This window comes from Phascolarctos cinereus, unplaced genomic scaffold, assembly GCF_003287225.1.
Source record: "Phascolarctos cinereus isolate Bilbo 61053 unplaced genomic scaffold, phaCin_HiC Scaffold_3;HRSCAF=262, whole genome shotgun sequence".
In the NCBI taxonomy this organism is placed as follows: Eukaryota; Metazoa; Chordata; class Mammalia; order Diprotodontia; family Phascolarctidae; genus Phascolarctos; species Phascolarctos cinereus.
In genome coordinates this window covers 251981974-252003080 of record NW_027555736.1, presented here as the reverse complement: position 1 = coordinate 252003080, position 21107 = coordinate 251981974, and the positions used below count along the sequence as shown (strand labels likewise).

Genomic DNA, 21107 nt, shown 5'->3' with positions numbered 1-21107 from the left:
TGTTTTGGCAATTGGGGTTAAGTGACTTGCCCAGGGCCACATAGCTAATAAGTGTCCAGTGTTTGGTCTGAAGCTGGATTTGAACTCAGGTCCTCCTGACTTCAGAGCCGGTGCCCTATCCACTGCGCTACCTAGTTACCCCTGAATCCAAGTTTTTAATCTGCTATCCATTTTAGTTTTATGGGTAAATTAGTCCCATTCACATTCTAAGCTACAATTATTTGCATATTTTCTTCCTTCCTATTTTTCCTCACTATCCTCACCCTATTTATTCTATCTCTCCTCACTCTTCTGTTTACTTCTGCCCACTACCTTGCACTGCTATTCCTTAATCTACCCACCCCTCTAAAAGCCCTTCCTTTATCCTCTCCCCCCACCCTGTCCCCATATACTTTCTAAATTTAGAAGACTTATACCCTTCTAGATACCAACATTGTTCCCTCTTTAACCCATTCCCAATGAGAGTTAAGGTCCCAGCACTACCAGCCCTCGCCCCACTAGCTTATTGTTTATCAATTTTTCACCTTTTATGCCTCATTTGCATGAGATAATTACTCCTTTTTATCTGTCCCTAATTTTTTAAGAATCACCTCATCATACTCAGCTCAGCCCACACTTTTCTTTCAAATCACCCAAAGAATGATGACAATCACAAGAGTACCACTAATATTTTCACATACATGAAGTAAACAATTTGACCTCATTGACTCCCTCATAATTGGTCTTTAATGTTTACCCTTGCATTTCTCCTGGATGTTATATGTCGAATTTTCCCTTAAGCTCTGGGGGTTTTGTCACAAAAATCTAAAAGCTTTGAGTTCGTTAATCTATTTTTTTTCCATTCAGGATTATACTTAACTTTGCTGGGTAAAGTTACCCTTGGTCATAACCCCAGCTCTTTTGCTCTACAGAATATAATATTCCAAGACCTATGGTCCTTCAACATAGTAGCTGCCAGGTCTTGTGTAATCCTTATTGTAGCTCCATGATATTTAAATGGTTTTCTTCGTGTTGCTTCCAATATTCTCTTAACCTGGGAGCTTTGAAACTTGGCTATAATATTCCCATAAACTTTCCTCCTGAGATCTTTTTCTGGTAGTGACTGGTGGATTTTTTTCTATTTCTAGTTTGCCTTCTTGTTCTAGAACCTCAGAACAACTTTCCTTGATAATTTCTTATAATGCTGTATTAAGATTCTTTTTTTAATAGTAATTTTCAGGTAGTCCCAACTATTCATATATTTATCCTCCATCTGTTCTCCAGATCAGCTGTTCTTCTGTCGAGATGTTTCACTTTCTCTTCTTTTTTTTCATTCTTTTGATTTTGTTTTATGCTTTCTTGGTGTCTTAAATATCATTAGCTTTCCCTTGCCCAATTCTAGTTTTCAAGAAATTATTTTCATCCTTAAGTTTTTGTTTCTCTATTTCAAGTTGATTGACTTTCTTTCCACAATTTCTTTGATTTTCTTGGATTGCTTTTTTTTCTCTAATTCTTCCTCAATCTCTCTTATTTGAGTTTTAAAGTCCTTTTTAAGTTCTTCCAAGAACTCTTTTTGTGCTTAGGACCATCTGATGTTTCTCACTGAAAAAGAAACTACTTCATTATCTTCCTCTGAATATGAATCCCGATTTTATCCACCCCCACAAGGTGCTATCTACGGTTAGGTTCTTTCTTCTTTGCTTCCTCATTTTTATTTATTTATGTTTCGTTTAGAAGATATTAATGTAATCAAGTTGTGGTCCCCAGGTATGGGAAACAACGCACCGAGTCTCATGTCCTTTTTACTGTTATTTTCTGAGGTCGATCTTGCGGCCCAACCTTGGGCTCTCCACTCCTAAGCCACACTGCCCCCAAATGAGCTTACTCCCTGTGGGCCTTCTGGTGGCTACAAATTACAGTTGTCCTCTTTGCCCTGAAACTGGAACCAGGGACTCTGCTCTCCTGCAAGTGCCATAGTCAATTAGGGTCCCTGCCCCTCACTGCTGCACTCACCAGGTGTGTGCTAGCTGTAGCCACAGCTTAGGGCAAGTCTGGTCAGGACAGCTGTGCTTGGCATCCCTCAACAGCAGAAGGGCCGCCTTCTACTCAGCCTGCAGACCCCACCCCCGCTACTGTCTGTGGGACAAAAGACTCTAAGGCTGAGGCTGCCTCTCAATCCAGCTCATTATTTGCTGATTCTGCAGTCAGCCTGGAGATGTTTGTACTTCACTCAGGACAAACCTCTGGCCCTGCAGGTTAGGCCTTTCTTGGGGTGTTCTCAAATTGTCTTAGGAGAACAAATGCTTTACCCCATGTTTGTTTCTGCTGCTCTGAGGCAATGTTTTTTCTTTGGGGGAAATTTGGAGAGAAGTTTTCTGACCTACTCCACCATATTCCCAGAATATTCTCCCTGTCTTACTCTTCTATTAGTATACTTAGCACATAATTAGGGCTTAAATTTTTTAAAATTTTAAAAAATCATTTTTCACGTTTTAACGTATTCTTTGATCTAGTGACACTGGCCTCCTTGCTGTCCCTTGCACAAGACACTCCGTCTCCCTGCTGTGGTAATTTTCATGCCTGGTATGTTCCTCTTCACCTCCTTCTCCTGGCCTCCCTGATTTCCTTCAGGTCCCAGCTAAAAGCCCATCTTCTTCAAGAAAGCCTTTTCCAATCCCTCGCCTACTATTGCCATCCTTCTAAGATCATTTCTAATTCATCCTGTTTTGTCCTTATGTGCATATAACGGTCTCCTCTATTAATTAGATTGTAAACTCTTTGAAAGCAGGGACTATTTTGTGCCATTCTTTATATACCCAGTGCTTAGGCACAGTGCCTGACATAGTAGGTGTTTAATAAATATTTGCTGGCTCGACTATGCTTGTTTTATTTTGTATTTATTAAGATCAGAATAAAATATTTCAGTGGCCTTCTTCTTTTATTTTGCCATCACTTAGTAGCTGGGTCACTTTAGGCAAGTCTCTTAACCAATGTCAGCCTCAGTTTCCTCAACTGTAAAATGGGAATAATAATAGCATCTACCTCCCAGGGTTTTTTTGAGGAACAAATACATATTTGTAAAATGCTAGCACAGTGCCTGGCACATAATTCACTACACAAATGCTAGCTCTACCTATTCTATCTTTATCTGTCCATCTATATCACTATCACCTCTTCTTGCATCCCATAATACTTCCCTCCCCCAATAAAAAGGGGAAAAAAACAAACCTTGTAACAAAGAAGCATAATCAAATAAACGCACACAGTGGCCCTGTCCAAAAACATGTTTCCTTTTGTGTTTTGAATTTTTCATTTCTGTCAGATCTTCAACATGTTTCAACATAGATTCTTAGGCACCGCAGTGGCCAACTTAATAAGAGAGCTTAAGTTTTTCAAAGTTGCTTTCCTTTATAGTGTTGTTACTATAAAAATTTTTCTGGCTCTCCTCACTTTGCTCTGCCTCAGTTATCAACGATTCTCTGAAGCCATCTTTTTCATCTCAAATCATCTTGTGGTCTACTGAATTCAAGGACCACAATTTGTTCAGCCATTCCCCAACAGGTAGGCACTCTATTTCTTTTAATTTCCCTTCAACATCAGGAAGCTCGTTTTCCTTGGGATGATCCCCTCCCTAGTGTTATTCCCCTTCTGACACCCACCTCCATCTCCCTACCATTACATGTTTCCTGTTTCTCTTCCTTTTCTTCCTACTTCTAAAACCCTCCGAATGACCAAGCAGTCCACAAATCTTTTTCCTAATTAACTACCTCTAAATCCTTTTGAAAACCCTAATTTCTTCTTCACTAGAATGTTAAACCCTTCATCATCACACTTCCCCTTCCAACTGTTCAAATAAATTTATCTATTTCCTGTTTGGATTTCTTCTTCCTCAGGGCAGGGGTCTTTTCATTAGGAATAATTAAAAGTTCCATTAAAGGTCCAGGTTTTTTTCCCCTGTAGGATACGGTCAGTTTTTCAGGGTTAGTTATTCTTGGCTGAAAGCTTATGTATAGCTTTTGCCTTTTAGAATACTGTATTCCAAATTATGGTAGAAAATATTAGGTCTTACATGATATTGACTGGTTCCTTGGTACTTGAACTGCTTGTTTCTAAATGTCCAAGGCATATTTTCTTTGACATAGTCACTCCAGATTTTGGTTATCACATTCATGGGACTTTATCCTTTTGAAGTTTCTTTTAGGGAGATGGTGGGTAAATGCTTTCCATTTTCACTGTTACCTAACATATTTGGGCAGTTTTCACTTACGAATTCTTGAATATGATTACAAAACTTGTCAAGGTTTTTTTTTTTTAAAATGATGCTTTTCAAGGAATCCAATGATCCTTTCTTGGCAGGGGTGAGGGCCTGAGGCAACTGGGGTTAAGTGACTTGCCGAGAGTCACACAGCTAGTTAAGTATTATGTGTCTGAGGCTGGATTTGAACTCAGGTCCTCCTGACTCCAAGGCCCGTGCTTTATCCACTGCCAGTGATTCTTAAATAATCTTTTCTGTCCCATTTTCCAAGTCAGTTTTTGACAGCAGATAACACTGTCTTCTGAAAATCTTTTCAATCTTTTGGTTTTGTTCTAATATTTCTTGTTGTATCATGGAGTCACTGATTTCTATTTGGTCTATTCCAATTTTCAGTGAGTTTGGGTAAAGTCTATCACTTCCAGTTCTAAGCTCTTCATTGTTCTCACAATTCTTTTCTCAAGAACTTGTATTTAATTTTTTATCTTTTGCTTAATTTCTTCCAGGTATTTATGTAGTCCCTGTGAGAAATTCATGTTTCCCTTTGAGTCTCCATTTACAGTTATTACGGAGGCGCTCTCTTTGGTTGGATTTTGGGTATCTCACTATATATTTTAATTCTTTACAATGGTCTGTCTCTTCTTTAATTTACTCATCTCTCCAGTCTCAATTCCTAAACTAGGGCTCTGTGCTAGTGCCAGGCTCTACCTTCAACTGTGTTCTTGGGTGGGATGCTCAGCCTCCCTGTACCTCTCCCCTCTCAATCTGAATCACTGGATCTCATGTTTCTTTGATATTCAGAGTGCTAAATCTTCAGGGCTCTCTAGAGTATTTCAGAAAATAATGCTAGAGATCCTTTGAGGGAGGCCTGCACAACCTGCAGCCTACCAAAGGATTTCGGTGGCCTGTGAAAAATGTAGAGGATGTTTTCCTTTGAAAATTAAATCCTCTGGGACAAAAGGAGGGTGGAGCCATGATGGCAGAATGAAAGCAGTGACTTGCTTGAGCTCTCCCCCAAACCCCTCCAAATACCTATAAAAAATAGCTCTAAACAAATTCTAAAGCAGCAAAACCCACAAAAAGATAGAGTGAAACAAATTTCCAGCTACCTGGATGACTGATCAGAAAGGCATAACGCGCTGGGCTGGGAGAGGAGCGCAGTTCGGCGTGGATGCGCAGGCCACAGCAAACCTGGAGCGGGCCTCAGAGGACTGAATCTCGGGCAGCTGTGGCAGTTTCCAGACTCGAATGCCAGAGACAACTTAGAAGGTCAGTGGGAAAAGTCTGTTTCTGCGGTGCTGAGAGAGGAACACAGGGTCTCAGTTCCAGTTCCCCAAGAGCGTGATACTAGGGAACAGCTGCCTCCTAAGCTTCCAGCCCACAGACTGAGGGGGAATCCTGTGGCTGATCAGAGAGGAATTGCAGGGATCTCTTTGCCGGTGCTGAGGCAGGAATCTCTTGTTTTGCCCGTGCTTGGATCTGGGTCACAGTTCTCGGCGGTGGTCCTGGGGTTAGGAAGAGCACTGGCATGGCGGAGCTTATAGTGGCTGTGGAGAGGAAACCCTCCTCACAGTTACAGGACAGAAAGGAGTACTTGTGGTCACTAATAGACCAGAGCACAGGCCAGGAAATGAGTGAACACCTCACCCCTTATCATACCACCTTGGAAGAACTGAAAATTTACAGGGCCCTACAAGTATCTCTGAAAACAGCTGTACAAACCCCCTGAAGCTTGGGACAGTACATTCTCCACATTGGAAGCAGACTCTTACCTTAACAAAGAGTTTAAAACTCAAGCAGTTGGCTGGGATCATGAGCAAGCAGCACAAAAAGAGTCACACTATATTATCTTACTTAGGTGGCAAAGAAGATCAAAATATACAACCAGAAGAAGACAACAAAGTCAAAGCTCCTACATCCAAAGCCCAAGAAAAATATGAATCAGTCCCAGGCCTTGGAAGAGATCAAAAGGGATTTTGAGAAGCAAGTAAGAGAAGTAGAGGAAAAACTGGGAAGAGAAATGAGAGTGATGCAAGAAAATCATGAAAAACAAGTCAACAGCTTGCTAAAAGAGACCCAAAAAAATACTGAAGAAAATAACACCTTAAAAAATAGCCTAACCCAAATGGCAAAAGAGGTCCAAAAAGCCAAGGAGGAGAAAATGCCCTAAAAAGAAAAATTGGCCAAATGGAAAAGGAAGTCCAAAAGCTTACTGAAGAAAATACTTCCTTAAAAATTAGAACAGAGCAATTGGAAGATAGTGACTTTATGAGAAATCACAACACAGTAGAACAAATCCAAAAGAATGAAAAATTAGAAAACAATGTGAAATATCTCACTGGAAAAACAACTGACCTGGAAAATAGATCCAGGAGAGAATTTAAAAATTATTGGACTATCTGAAAGCCATGATCAAAAAAAGAGCCTAGACATCATCTTTCAAGAAATTATCAAGGAAAACTGCCCTGATATTTTAGAACCAGAGGGCAAAATAGAAATGGAAAGAATCCACAGATCTCCTCCTGAAAGAGATCCCCAAAGGAAAACTCCTAGGAATATCGTAGCCAAATCCCAGAGTTCCCAGGCCAAGGAGAAAATATTACACGCTTCCAGAAAGAAACAATTCAAGTACTGTGGAAACACAATCAGGATAACACAAGATTTAGCAGCTTCTACATTAAAGGACCGCAGGGCATGGAATATAATATTCCGGAGGGCAAAGGACATAGGATTACAACCAAGAATCACCTACCCAGCAAAACTGAGTACAGTCCTTCAGGGGAAAAAATGGTCATTCAGAAAATTAAATCCTTTGGGTGTGCCAAGCGGATGGGCCACAGATTGTGCAGGCCTGAGGTCTTGAGACCAAGTTGTCCGAGTTTGAAAATTTCTGCTTCCAGTAACTTTTGGTCCCTTCTAACTACCCTGGGACTTTCTCTTTCCTCTTGAAGCCTTGACATACACATGCCTCCGGCCCATCTCTGGTAATGCTAGGAGGCTTGTTTTGGCTATACTCTGTGGTTGATCCTCTTTCCCATTCTCTGGGAGTTCCTCACTGACTTTATTCAGTTCTTGGTTAGACCAAGCTATTTCATGTAGTTTCTCATTGGATTTCTTCGTTATCATTTGGTCTGGCATAATTTTTATTAAGTGTATGGAAGCCAGGCTGTCTGTTTCTGTTCAGGTAACTAATCTTGGCTGGAAGTCACTTTTGGCCAGTATTTCTCCATTACGCAAGTCTTATTAGACTAAATCATTTCTGGACTTTTTTTTGGTCGCCTTGTTGCAGCAATTAATTTACACGGGTTAAACTTCTACATAAAATGATTATAACCTGTACTGATGTCATTTCTATTTTACTCTTCCCATTTTTCATAAGGAATTACTTTTAAAATAATTCAAGATTAAGTGATCCCACTCTAATTCCTCATCATGGTGCAGAGGTGACTATAGGCTCTTGAAAGTGGAGCAAAAACTCTGGCAGCTTCTATATATTATGTTGGAAAGGGTTTATAATGACTGTAGGCAACAGACTAAAATTATTTTCCAAGAACCAGCCTAGCTAAGTATGGAGAGATTTATCATCAGTGTACTAGACCACGACATGAAGCATTTTTTTGGCCAAGGAAACTCAAAGAAAACACAAACTGATCCTCGTTTCCCTGTGGTCCTCCTCTTCTATTTCTATAGTGATGGTGGCTTCTTGAACTCAAGTTATCTAAAACAGAACTCATTATCTTTCCCCCTAAATCCTCCACCCTTTCAAACTACCCTATTACTGTCAAGGCTCTACTATCTTCCTACCTATCCAGGCCCGCAAACAGGATTCAAAAGCAACTCTTCACTCTCGCTCACCTCCTATATCCAATCCGTTGCCAAGGTCTGTTGATTTTACCTTTGTAACATCTCCAGCAAATGCCCCCCTCATCTCCTCTGATATTGCCACCACCTTAGTGTAGACGCCTGGATTACTGCAATAGTCTGATGGCTGGCCTGCCTGACATAAGTCTCTTATCACTTCAGTCCATTCTCTCATCAACTGTTAAAGTGATCATCGTAAAGTGCAAGTCTGACCGTGTCACTCCCCTACTTGGTAAACTCCAGTGGCTCCCTGTCACCTCCAGAATCAAATAGAAAATCCTCTGATAGTCAAAGCCTTTCATAACTTGCACCCCATCTTTCTAGTCTTCTTACATTTTATTCCCAGTCATATTCTCTTCAATCCCGTGACAATGGCCTCCTAGGTGTTCCTCAAACAAGACACTCCATCTCTAAACTCTAGGCATTTTCACTAACTGTTCCCCATGCCTGGAATGCTCTTCCTCCTCATCTCCACCTCCTGACTTCTCTGGCTTCCTTCAAATCCCAGTTAAAATCTCATCTTCTACAGGAGCTTTTCCTGAGCCCTCTTAATTCTAGTATCTTCCCTCTGGTGACTGTTTCCAATTTATCCAATACGTAGACTGTCTATACACAGTTATTTGCATGTTGTGTCCCTTATAGATTATGAGCTCCTCGAGAGCAGGGACTGTGTTTTACCTTTCTTTTATTTCTCCAGTGCTTAACAAAATCCCTAGAACACTGTTTTGTTCAGTTTTTCAATCATGTCCAACTCTTGATGACCCCATGGACCACAGAATGCCAATACCGGACACTGGGTTTTCTTGGCAGAGATACTGGAGTGGTTTGCCATTTCCTCCTCCAGTGGATTAAGGCAAACAGAACTTAAGCAACTTGCCCAACTATTAAGTGTTTAAGTCTAGATTGGAACTCAGGTCTTCCTGACCCAGGCCCAGTGCTCTATCCACTAAGACACCTAGCTGTCCCTGGAACATAGTAGACAGTAGACACTTAATAAATGTTTACTGACTGGCAGAGTGATGGGAATGAAGACAGAGGGTGCTAAGAATCACATAGTTAACCTGACTACTGGTACTTTAAATGTGAGATCCCTGTTCAAATGACTGAGTCCAATGACTTCTAGAGGATCTCATTCTTGTCACTCTTTTTATAAAAGAAACCAGAAGAATGAAGCTGTAGCTAAACAGAAGGATAATTCAAGTAGTCTTTGAAAAGCCAAAGCAAGTTTATGTAACACCATCAGTGCTGAGGATGAAAAGATAGAGAAATTTTAAAAAGAATTCACTAAGACTCTCCAAATTAATTCAACATACCCTGATGCTCTGTGACTTTAATGCCAAGGTAGGAAAAGGTAAGGACGGCAAAACACATATGGGAAAAGTACTGTTCAGAAAGAAGGAAAGAGAGACTTATAAACTCCACAGAAGCCTTTAGATTATGAATACTTTCTTCAGGAAAAGAGTGAGTATACACAGGACATAAAGGGTACCAAATAACACACACACAAAAAGAAATAGATTATACATTAACAATCAGGAAAAGGCTTCTTATTGATGTGGGAGTTATCACTGAATCAGCTGTGTGTATACATCTATCAGACACCTTCATCCTGCCCCCAACTTGCCAAGCAAAGATCACAGGATCATAGATTTAGAGTTGGAAGTTCAAACTGAGTTACTGAATTCAAACCTCTAAATCTTAGAGATTAGAATACTGAGGTGATGTAACTTGGTCAGGGTCACACAGCTAAGTGCCTGAGGCAGAATTCAGTCAGGTCTTCCTGACTCCAAGTTCAATATGCTATACACTACTCCTAAGATCCTATGTAGTAAAAACAAAAAAGAAGAATATAAAAAAAAATTCCCTTGAATAAAAATAAATTAAATATACTCTTATTTGGTAACAAGAAGTACAAAACATTTTACAGCTAAGTTAGAGGAAAGTTCAGGTAACCAGAGGTTCATCATTCTCCTTACTTTGCTATTTTAAAATTGTTTTAATCAAAAACAAAATTATAATACTTGAGTTGGAAAGAAACTCAGAGGCCCTCTGGTCCAAACTGTACTTCAACAAAAATAAACCATACAACATAAGTGGCAGGAATCCATTCATCTTTTGTTTAAAGACTTCCAGTAAGAGGGAACTGGGTTCTTCCCAAAGCACCCCATTTAACCTTTGGATAAATTAGGAAGTATTTCTTTATATCAAATTCAGATTATATATGCCTCTTTGTACCTTCCAACCACTGCTCCTGATTCTACTCTCTAAAGCCAAGCAAAACAAATCTAATTCCTCTTTAACATGACAGCAAAAACTGCTGACAGATTTCAAACCAATAAAAGGAAAAAAATTCTTTAATTAACCATCCAGAAATAGAATGTCATTGGCTCAGGGTTCCTTCCCCACTCCGACAAATCTTGTTGGAGGTTTTCATGTGAATCCTATGCTGTAAATCCTATGCTACAGAGCTACCCACAAAACAAATTTATAACTCTACAATATTACCAATATACTATTTTGAGAAATGGAATAGAAATAGAAACACAACAGAACAGAAAGAAATTTGGGGCAGCTAGGTGACACAGTAGATAGAGCGCCAGGCCTAAAGTCAGCAAGACCTGAGTTCAAATCTGGCTTCAGACACTAGTTATAAGACCCTGGGGAAGTCATTTAACCCAGTTTGCCTCAGTTTCCTCATCTGTAAAATGATCTAGAGAAGAAAATAGCAAACCAGTCCGATATCTTTGCCAAGATAACCCCAAAAGGGGTCATGAAGGCCAGACATTACTGAAAACGACTAAATAACAATCTTGAGAAACATGCAGAATTTGTCAAAATCAATTTATACTGTAATTATAACAAAAAGGGCACTGCTTTAGTACTACAACAATAACTCTGTATAATGTCCTTTTTGTAACAGCTTATTTGAAAATTTATATAATCATATAATAATTTATATAATACATATATTTATATAATTATATATTTTTTTAAGTTATAAGAAAAAAGTACAAGTCAGCTCAATAAAATGGCACACAGCTTCTGTTTTCCTACCAAGAAGATTCCATAAACTATACTATTTTCACTCAGGGTACCCCCACTTGATACTGCTTATAGATTATACAATCTAGAAACACTTTTCATCTCCATCAGCAGGTGTGAATTGTCTCTACCTCTTATTATATACACTGAAGGCTCCTTATTTGTAGTCATGGAACCCTCAAGTAAACTCTTCAAAAATAAACAGGAAGAACCAAAGTCTAGAGCAAAAGTTCTTAATTGAGGATCGGTGAACTTTAAAGGAAAACATTTTGGTAATTGTATTTCGATACTATTGGTTTCCTTTAGAATCACATGTATTTAATTTTATGCCTTTAAAAATATTATTCTAAGGAGTCCTAAGCTTCACAAGACTACCAAAGGGATCTATGAAACAAAAGAAGATTAAAAACTCTTGGCCTAGAGTCACTTCTTAGATTCTGTAAGAACCACACACACCACTCCCATGATTTTCTAAAGCACATTAATTTAGCATAATTCATTAAGACCTTCATTCAGTGGAAATTAGTGTAACTTCTATACAATTGCTTTTCCCTTTAAAAGCTTACATGAATTTTCATCCCTGACCCCATCTGTAAATAATATTTGAAGTTACCATCTTCCAGTCTCCATGTTGTAGATCCATATTTCATCTCTAGGCAGATAAAAATCATAAAATCCTCTGACTTGAGCATTCTAAGGAAAAAAACACACACACACATACAAAAGACTATTAATTTAAAAGATATCAAGCATTTGTAGATTTGTATCTTAAATAGGTATTACCACTGTTTCATTTCACATTTCAGTTTTAATTATTGATAAGTTTTCTGAAAAAACTAATAATAGCAACATGTTCCCACTCCGATTGTAATAATATTGAATATCAATGAACTAACCTTTAAAATTCAGCCTTCACCAAGAGCCTGTGAGTTGGAAGTATAAAGGTCTCAAGAATACATTAAAATCCTATTGTGTTATATTTTTAGGTAGAAGATGTACTGACCTCCCCACTACAACTTTATGTTACCTAATGTTAAGCAGACACTCACCAGGGAAAGCAATCTTTTTACAGCTCTCTAGTCAAGTAACTATCCCACTAACCACAGAGGCTTTTCCAAATCTTTGCATCCCTCCTCAAATCTCCCATTATTCCTTCTCTCTTCACACTCTCAGCAAAACCCTTGCCTCAAATTTCATTGAAAAAAATGAAGCCATTCATTGAAGAGTTCCCTCTCATCTCCCATCAGATGCTTTTGGCCACTCTCTCTTCCTTCATCTCTCAACTCACAGGAAGAAGTCACCCTTCTCCTTACCAAAGTAAGCCCCTTTACATGCACAAGAGATCATACTCCATGCTGTCTTCTTCAGCAGACTGCCCTATCAACTCCACTCTCTCACTTCTCTTCCCTACTATCTCCAAACACATCCAAGTCTTCCTATTCTCAAGAAACCCTCACTTATTCTGGCTACACTTGCTCGCTATTGTCACATGTTTCTCCTCCATTCTGAGGCTAAAATCCTCAAGAAAGCTGTCTACTATTAGAGTTTCCATTTCTTTCCTCTCTTCTGAACTCTCTTCAGTTAAGACCTCATCATTCAACTAAAATTAATCTCTCCAAGGTTTCAGTCGTTGTTCAGTTGCTTTTCAGTCATGTCTGACTCTTCATGACCCCATCTGGGGTTTTCTCGGCAAAGAGATACTGGAGTGGTTTGCCATTTCCTTCTCCAGCTCATTTTACAGATGAGGAAATTGAGGCAAACAGGGGTAAGTGAATTGGCCAAGGTCACATAGCTACTAAATGTCTAGATTTTAATTCAGAAGTCAAGAATCTTCCTGACACTGCACCACCTAGCTGCACTCTCCGAAGTTACCAATGATCTAACTGCCAAGCCTTTTCTCAATCTTCACCCTTCTTGATCTCTCTGAAACTATCAGTCCCCCTCTTCTCCTCAATACTCTCCTCCATTTTGTGAATATTCTTTCCTACTTCTCCTCCTACTCGTCTGACTGCTCCTTCTTAGTCTCCCTTGATGGAGACTAAGGTCAGGCCCACTAGGCATCCCCTAGCGCTTCGTCCTAGTCTCTCTTCTCTTCTTCCTCTATACTGTTTTCCTCGGTTATTTCATTAAGCTCCCATGGATTGAATTATTTCTATACTGACGATTCTGGGGTACAGCTAGGTATCAGAGTAGATACAGTGCCAGGCCTGGAGTCAGGAGGACCTGAGTTCAAATCTGACCCAGACATTTACTGTGGTCCTAAGCAAGTTATTTGGCCTTGTTTGCCTCAGTTCCTCATCTGTGAAATGAGCAGGAGAAGGAAATGGCAAGTCACTCCAGTATCTTTGCTAAGAAGACCCCAAATGGGGTCACAGAGGGTCAGACACAACTGAAACGACTTGACAACAAAAACCAGCCTGATGATTCTCAGATCTCCTTGTCCGGCCCTATCCTCTCTTCTCCTGACTTTTTAGACTCTTATCTCCACTTGCCTTTTGGACACTCTGAACTATGTCTACGTTCTACAGACATCCTCACCTCAACAAATACAAAACGGAACTTGGTATTTTTCGCCTTAAGGCTTCCTTTCACACCATCCTCCCATAAAAACAAGCTAGCAACCCAGGTGTCATTTTCAATTCTCATTTTTTTCCTCACACCCCATATGCATTTCGATGCCAAGTAGTGTTGATTCTACCCTGCCAGTAGTTCTCCAATGCGCCCCTTTCTCTCTCCTGACACTACCATCACCCTAGTGCAGATCCTCATCATCTCATGCTTGGACTACTGAAGCAGCCTGCTATTGGTCCCCCCTGCCCCAAGTCTCTCCCCCCTCTAGTATATCCTTCACTTAGCTGTCACATTGAGCTTCCTGAAGTGTGGATCTGACCATGTCACCACTCCCCACCCCCTGAAACTCAGTAAACTCCAGGGACTCCCTATCAGCTGCAAGATCAAATGTAAAATCCTGTTTGGCTTTTAAAGCCATTTATAATAGCATCCCACCCCCAATCTTTCCAATCACCTTACACCCTCCTCCTTACTGTGACACTGGCCTCCCTGCTGTTAAGACACTCTTGATTCTGGGCATCTTTATTAGCTGTCCGCTGTCCCCCATACATGGAATGTGCTCCCTCCTTATCTCCAACTCTTAGTTTCCCTGGCTTCCTTCAACTCCTAGCTAAATTTCATCTCTCAGAAAAAAACCTTTATCAGTCCCCCTTAAAGCTAATGCCTTCCCTCTGTCCAATTTATTTTGTTCAATTTATCTTGTCTACAGCTTATTTAGGTACAGTTGTTTGCCAGTTGTCTCTGCCATCAGACCACGAGTTCCTTGAAAGAGGGATTGTATTTTTGCCTTTCTTTGTATTCCCAGTACTTAGCACAATGCCTGGCAAACATAACAAACAAAAAATGCCTGGCACTTCAAAAATGCTTCAATATTACTGACTGACTGATGTGGCCAAATTCGGAATTTATTTTGCTTGACTATACATAGTTGTCATAAGGGTTTTTGTCTATATTTTTCAATGAAGGGATGGGGAAATAAGAGGGTAAGAAGCCAGAGCATCATTAATTGGAAAAAAAAAAGTGAAGAAAAATTCATTTTTTTCATAACAAAGAATTTAATAACTCATCATTTGTAGAATTTGTGCTTTTTTTTTCCAGTGCTGGTGGCAAATTTTTGATGTTTTATTCATACACTTTCATGAGCTTGCCCTTGTCATCAAAGGTATGTATCTGGGAGATGGGAGGGGACTATTACCATAGCTTACAGCCATGGAACATGGCCAAATGGAAACAAAACAAATCAGTTCCATGACCTCAGCTTTAGCCACACTGGAATCAAATACCTTAATTATACTTCAAGACAACCACTTATTCACCACACAATGAGAAAAGTATTCTTCATATCCACTAAGCCAGCTTTCAGTTTATTAAGAGCCTACTATCTACTAGGAAGTAAGTATACAAAGTCAAAAATAAAACAGATCCTACTCCGAATAGAATTTACATTCTATCTGGGAAGACAGTATGTACATACTTAAAGGGGATAGGGATAGAGCCCAGACCTGCAATTTCATTGGTATTGAGAACTCCCAAGTGAGGAAACCAATGGAAGCTGGTACCTTTTCTGCAACTTCTTAGAAGAGATGCCTAAATCACTGAGAAATTAAGAAAATGGTATCAGAAATCAGATTTGAACCCCGATTTGCCTGATCTCAAGGTCAGCTCTCTACCCACTACACCACACTGCTTTTCATTGTATACAAAATTAATACAAGGTAATTTTAAGGGGGGAAATCATTAGCAATTGGAGGAATCAAGAAAAGTTTCACTGTAGAAGGCAGTACCTAAGCTAAATTAAGAGGCGGAGGCAAGGATGACAAATCGTATAAAGGCACGAAGACGGAAAATAGAGTGTTGTCCCTGAGAAACATCAAGAAGGTAAATGTGGAGGGCCCCAAGAATAGAAGAAAGCCATTAATGTATAAAAACATTGGACAGGCAGGCTCATGCCAAGTCGTGAAAGGCTTTAAATTCTAAACAGGGATGTTTATATTTGATCCTAGAGGGAATAGGGAGACACTCGAGTTAATACCTATACTTTAGGAAAATCACTGACAACTATTTAATGGAGAGAACACTGGTATTGAAATCAGACTACCTGGGTTCAGGCCTAATTTTAAGCAATAATAGTCTCATAACAGCTACCAATGTACATAGTACTTTGAAGTTTGCAGAGCGTTTTATAAACATTTCACTTCATCCTTATAATAACCGTGGAACTGAAACTAGGAGAGAGTGACTTGCCTAGCATCATCCAGCTACTAAGTGTATGAGGCAGGATTTGAACCTAAATCTTCCTGAATCCAATTCTAGTGCTCTATCCACTATGATGTGTGATGCTTCCCTACTAGAAGGGAAAGGATTAGATGGAGACACTAGCCCAGCAGTAGGGAACCTGTGGCCTTCTAGGTCCTCAAGTGCAGCCGTTTGGCTGAATCCAAACTTTATAGAACAAATCCCCTTACTAAAAGGATTTGTTGTATGAAACCTGGACCCAGTCAAAAGGCTGCACCCAAGGAACCAGAGGGCCACATGTAGCCTCAAGGCAGCAGGTTCCCCACCTCTGCACTAGGCTAAACCAGAAATACCAAATAGTACTATTCTGGCCTCAGCTGATTAAAATTTTCCAAAACTAGCTTTCCAGACTAGCCATAATATGTTAATATTTCTGTGTTCCTGCCACCAGGGAATAAGGCAAAAGTACAAAAGAACACATTTACTTAGACTCACAGGAAGTTAGACCTAGAAAGGCCCTCAAAGGTCATTTAGTTCAGCACAACATCCTAACTAACATCTACAAAAAACAGTAGCAAAAATAACACATTACCTCAACAACCACATTGTACACTCCTTAAGGGCAAGAATTATGTCTTATTCATCCTTATATAACCCATGCTCAGCACCAAGAGTGTACGCTTTTAAAATGTTTATAAATGACAGCACTCCTACAAATAACAGGAAAGGATCTCCTGAATACTAAGAGAAACTGCTAGTAACCAATAGTTGTTATACATCAATCCTACCCTCAGGATCGAGACAATACTAGGGGAACACCTTGGGCGCTCAAAATGTTTGATGATGCAGAAAGAGGGAAGGGAAGACACTTTTCAACCTTTTGCTATATGGCTTTTGACCTCATCCACTCGACTGAAACTGCTCTCTCTAAAATTAAGAACATTCTCCTAATTGCAAAATATGATAGTCTTTTCTCAGTCCTCACCCTTCTCACCTAACTTGTTGTATTTGACCCTGATGATCATCCTCTCTTCCAAGATACTCTCTTCTCTTAGTTTTGGTGACTCTAACTGGTTTTTCTTCTACGACTGAATGGTCCGTCACTTACTCATCCATATGAAGGGCCCCAACTACAGGTATTTCTCGAAGTATATCCTCATTTTCTCTTTTCTCTCTCATAGCTTTAGTCTTACATCACCAATCACCCACTGGCCATCTCAAATTGGATGTTCTGGAAAAATCTCAGATACAACATGTCTAAAACAGAGTTCATTTCCCATTCTGCATGCCACCCCCCCCAACTCTATTTCCAAATTTCCCTGTTTTTCTAAGAGGCACCACTATCCTTCCAGTCTCCCAGATTCATTACCTCAGCATTATCCTCAGCAATTCACTCTTCCTTACTGCCGCATAAACTGCCAAATCTTGCCATTTCAACCATCACATACATCACTCTTCTCCCTACTCACATAGCTACCACCTAGTTCAATCCCTCATCACCTCTTGCCTACATTATTCCAACAGTTTACTGCCTGTAGAATAAAATTTAAACTCCTCCGTTTAGTTTTTTAAGCCCTTCATAACAAGGGCTTAATCTCATCTTTCCATCATCACTGGACATCCTCCTCCCTCACTATGCAATTGGGGAAACTGGCCTTCTCCTCACTTGCTGACACACGGACACCTGTCTCCCTGCCTTGGCCATACTCCAAGCCCAACTGTCCTCCCTCGCCACCTCTGCTTCACAGAGTCCCCTTTTCCTTCAAGATGCAGCGCCAGCATCACCTTCTACACGAATCCCTCCCTGATTGCCTCAACTGCTAGGGCCCTATGTTCCACACCACCAAACTACCCTGTATTTTCTTTACATTTACTCCCTCATCCTCTCCAGCAGGAATCGTTTCATTTCCACTTCTTGTATCCCCAGCACAGCTGCAAGCATAAAGCAGCCATTTGACAAATGCTGGCTAACTGAAAAAAGACAATAAAACTTCTCCCTGTGAAATCTCCCTAAATCGGGAGTTAAATCCTAATTTCTTAACCTGCAGTCTGGGGAGTTTGGGTTAAAAAAAGCTATAGATATAACGTGTGTGGCTACAGGCACGTGTACGTATGTGTGCGTAAATAAAATGTATTTCAATAGAATTAATTTCCTTTTCAATCCTATAATTTTATTTTATGCATTCAAATCCATTACTGGGAAGGGGTCGCAGGCTCTGCCGGCCTGCCAGAAAGGACCCCGACACAAACAAGGGGAAGGACTGGCTGCCCTTCGGGGGGCCGGGGCCTGGGCCCACCGTCCCGCAGAGCACGGGGAAGACGACCCCGCCCCGGGCTGTGGTTACCTACCTTGTAGCCGCCCCAGACCAGCATGTGCCGCCCGTCGCTCACCGCGACGTGGCCGCTGCGCTCGGCCGGCGCGGCCGCCTCCAGAAGCTCCAGGCTCTCCCGGTCCGCGGGCCCCGGCGGCGGCTCCGCCACCTGCAGCTCCTCCTCCTCTCCATCAGCCATTTTGGTTCGTTCTCTATTCAAGTAGCTCCGACTGGCTCCGGCCCCTGGGAGAGGGAAAACAAACCCACCCGGGGGCCGGCCTTGCCGCCGCCCGCCCGGCCCCGGAGTCGCGTCAACTTCGACCGGGGCCCCCGCGGGCCGGCCGGCGGCCTCTGCCGTGGGCTCCGATGTCAGCGGGAAGCAGCCGGGGCCGCACGGTCCCAGGAGGGCTAGGCCCCGAAGCCCCGGGGCCGGCCACGGCTCGGCCTGCTTCGCTTCGGGCTACCTCGCCCAGGCCGCTAACTGGACGGCACCGGCCAGAGGCAAGAGCCCGGCCTGGCCCGGGCTCGCCGCCCCGCAAGAACTGACCCCGGCCCGAGCCTGGGCTTCCGCCGCACAGCCTCTTGTTTATACCTCGGAGCGGAAAGCGTCGGCTCTCCCGGGGCGGACCCTGGACTCAGGGGCGGAAGCCTGGCAAGGCCGTGAGCGCCCCCGAGGGGCGGTCCTCCAGGTCTTCTGGGAGCCTAGAGAAGCCTGTTAACTACAAACCAGAGACCCCCCGGGGCCGTCCTAGAGCCAGCAAGGTGAACTTGTGACCAGAGTGCGAGCTGGGGAAGGGGCAACCCAGGGTGCGGGGAACCTACGGCTGAAGGGCGGGCTACCTCCGGGATTTCTAACTAGACTTTGGAGAGGAAAAGAAAAAGGGGTGGGAAACCACCTGCGGAGCACGTAATGAGAGCCCGCCGTGTGGAAGGCACCGGCCGGTATTCTGGCACAGAAACACTACAGGCCTTGCAGGCAATTAGGTACAAATAGGACAAATTGGAGATAATAACCGGAGGTGTTTTATCTTTGGTACTGCGTTAAAAAATGCAAATGGAATGTTGGTCACCAACGTTTACTGACTGAAACCTGAGTTTTCCTGTAAAGTATGATATAATCAAGTGTATGGTCTGGTTGGGAGAAGAGAGCAAGGTTGTGGAAAGTTGGTAGTTGGTTTGTTCTTTCCTACTGTATTAAGTCCTAGGGGAGGAAAGGAAATTAGATTTATGTAACACCTCCTATATTCAAAGGGCTTTACAAATATTTCATTTCCACCTCAGGGGAGAGGTAGGTACTGTTAGTATCCCTATTTTTCAATTAAGGACACTGCAGCAAATAGCTATTAAGTAACTTCCTCTGATGAGGATGGGAGCTAAAAGGAAAAGAAAAAGGGAAAACCCTGGACTTTTCCACTTGGCCAAATCTCTGCCATTTGCCTGAGGCTATAATCCCATCAACTAGCCTTTCTTTGTGGCTACACCTGTGTGGGACAGTGACCCTAACCCAAATGAAACTCAGAGACTTCTCAAGGTGGAAAGCAAAGGTTACCTTTATTACAATCTGGAGAGATGCCTGTCTGCTCCTTCCATACACCTGGAAAGAGAGAGACCTAGTAACAGGGGCCGCCTTATGAAAGCAAATCTCCGCCCACCACGCAAACAAGTCTCCACCTCCCACTATCCCTTACCCCTTTAACTGGGGGTGGGCTTACATTCTAAGCTCCAAAGTTTCTTCCTATCCTCTTAACGGGGAGGTGAGGCTTACATTCCAGGGGCGAAATTCAAAAGACAAGGAAAGAGGCCGGAAACCAAGGGCAAACGGCTCAGGTTGGGGGTGGGGCAGGGCTTATTCTTTCTGTTAACAGGGTCTGAGTGGGGGAGGATTTTTAAAGTAATAATCAAGAATTATTTGACCTTTTGAGGAGCCTTCACTTCTGAGAGTTCATTTCTCACACTACCTTCTGAACTCATTACCTTAATTACACTGAGAAGTCTTCACTGGGACATCCCATTCATTTTCATTATTTCTCTTGAGATTCTTGACATCTTTTCCTCCATATGAATTTTGTCACTTTTCCAATTCCATAAAATAATTCTTTGGGTTTTTGTATTGGTATGGCATTGAATAAATTAATTTAGGTAGCATATATTATAATTGTTATTATATTGGCACATTTTACCCTTGAGTAGTATGTGTTTCAAATCATTTAGATCTATATTTCTGTAAAAGAGGGAAAGGCACAACAGTATTTGTTAAGGGCCTACTACATGCCAAGCTCTGAGCTAAGCACTTTAAAAATATTATCTCATTTGTTTGTAGTTTTATTTATATAATTCTTATGTTTATTTCGGAAGGGAGACTGCCAAATATTTTATACATTCTGTAGTAATATTTAATGGAATTTCTTTATCTCTTCATGCTGGGTGTTATTGATATCACCTAGTGTCAACCATTACTGAGTTCATTCTTAGACTAATGAAATTAGGCTGCAATATGAATGTTTATTTCTCTCAAAGCTTGCGGAACATGCATAAGAGATATGCATGGGAGTTCATCATGTAAATGAGCTCAAAAATGGACAAAGTGCATTTTTCTTATCTTCAGAGCAATTCCCTCTCACAAATCCCTACCTTCCTGGCTCAGGATGCCAATGTCACCCAAAATTATAGTCTCCAAATGTATAACCATGATACGAGAAAGGAATTTTCTTTTTTTTCTTTTTTTTATTTTATTAATTTATTTTGATTTATCAACAATCACTTCCATATGCTTTTGAGTTGAAAATTTTTCTTCCCCTTCCTCGCCCCCACCCTCCCCAAGACAGCACACAATCTAATATAGGCTTTACATTTAC

General features: G+C 41.3%; 1 protein-coding gene across 1 annotated transcript in view; it reads right to left on the bottom strand.

Moving 5' to 3' along the window:
• The window catches only part of KLHDC2 (kelch domain containing 2), a 40953-nt gene extending 22092 nt beyond the window's left edge, over window positions 1-18861 (bottom strand). The window contains exons 1-2 of the mRNA XM_021004795.2: window positions 18290-18861; window positions 11748-11827 (exon numbers count right to left, since the gene is read on the bottom strand). Coding sequence (XP_020860454.1) covers window positions 11748-11827; window positions 18290-18451 — 242 coding nt within the window. The 5' untranslated portion in view covers window positions 18452-18861. The remainder of the gene's footprint in view (window positions 1-11747; window positions 11828-18289) is intronic.
• Window positions 18862-21107: the final 2246 nt, after the last annotated feature.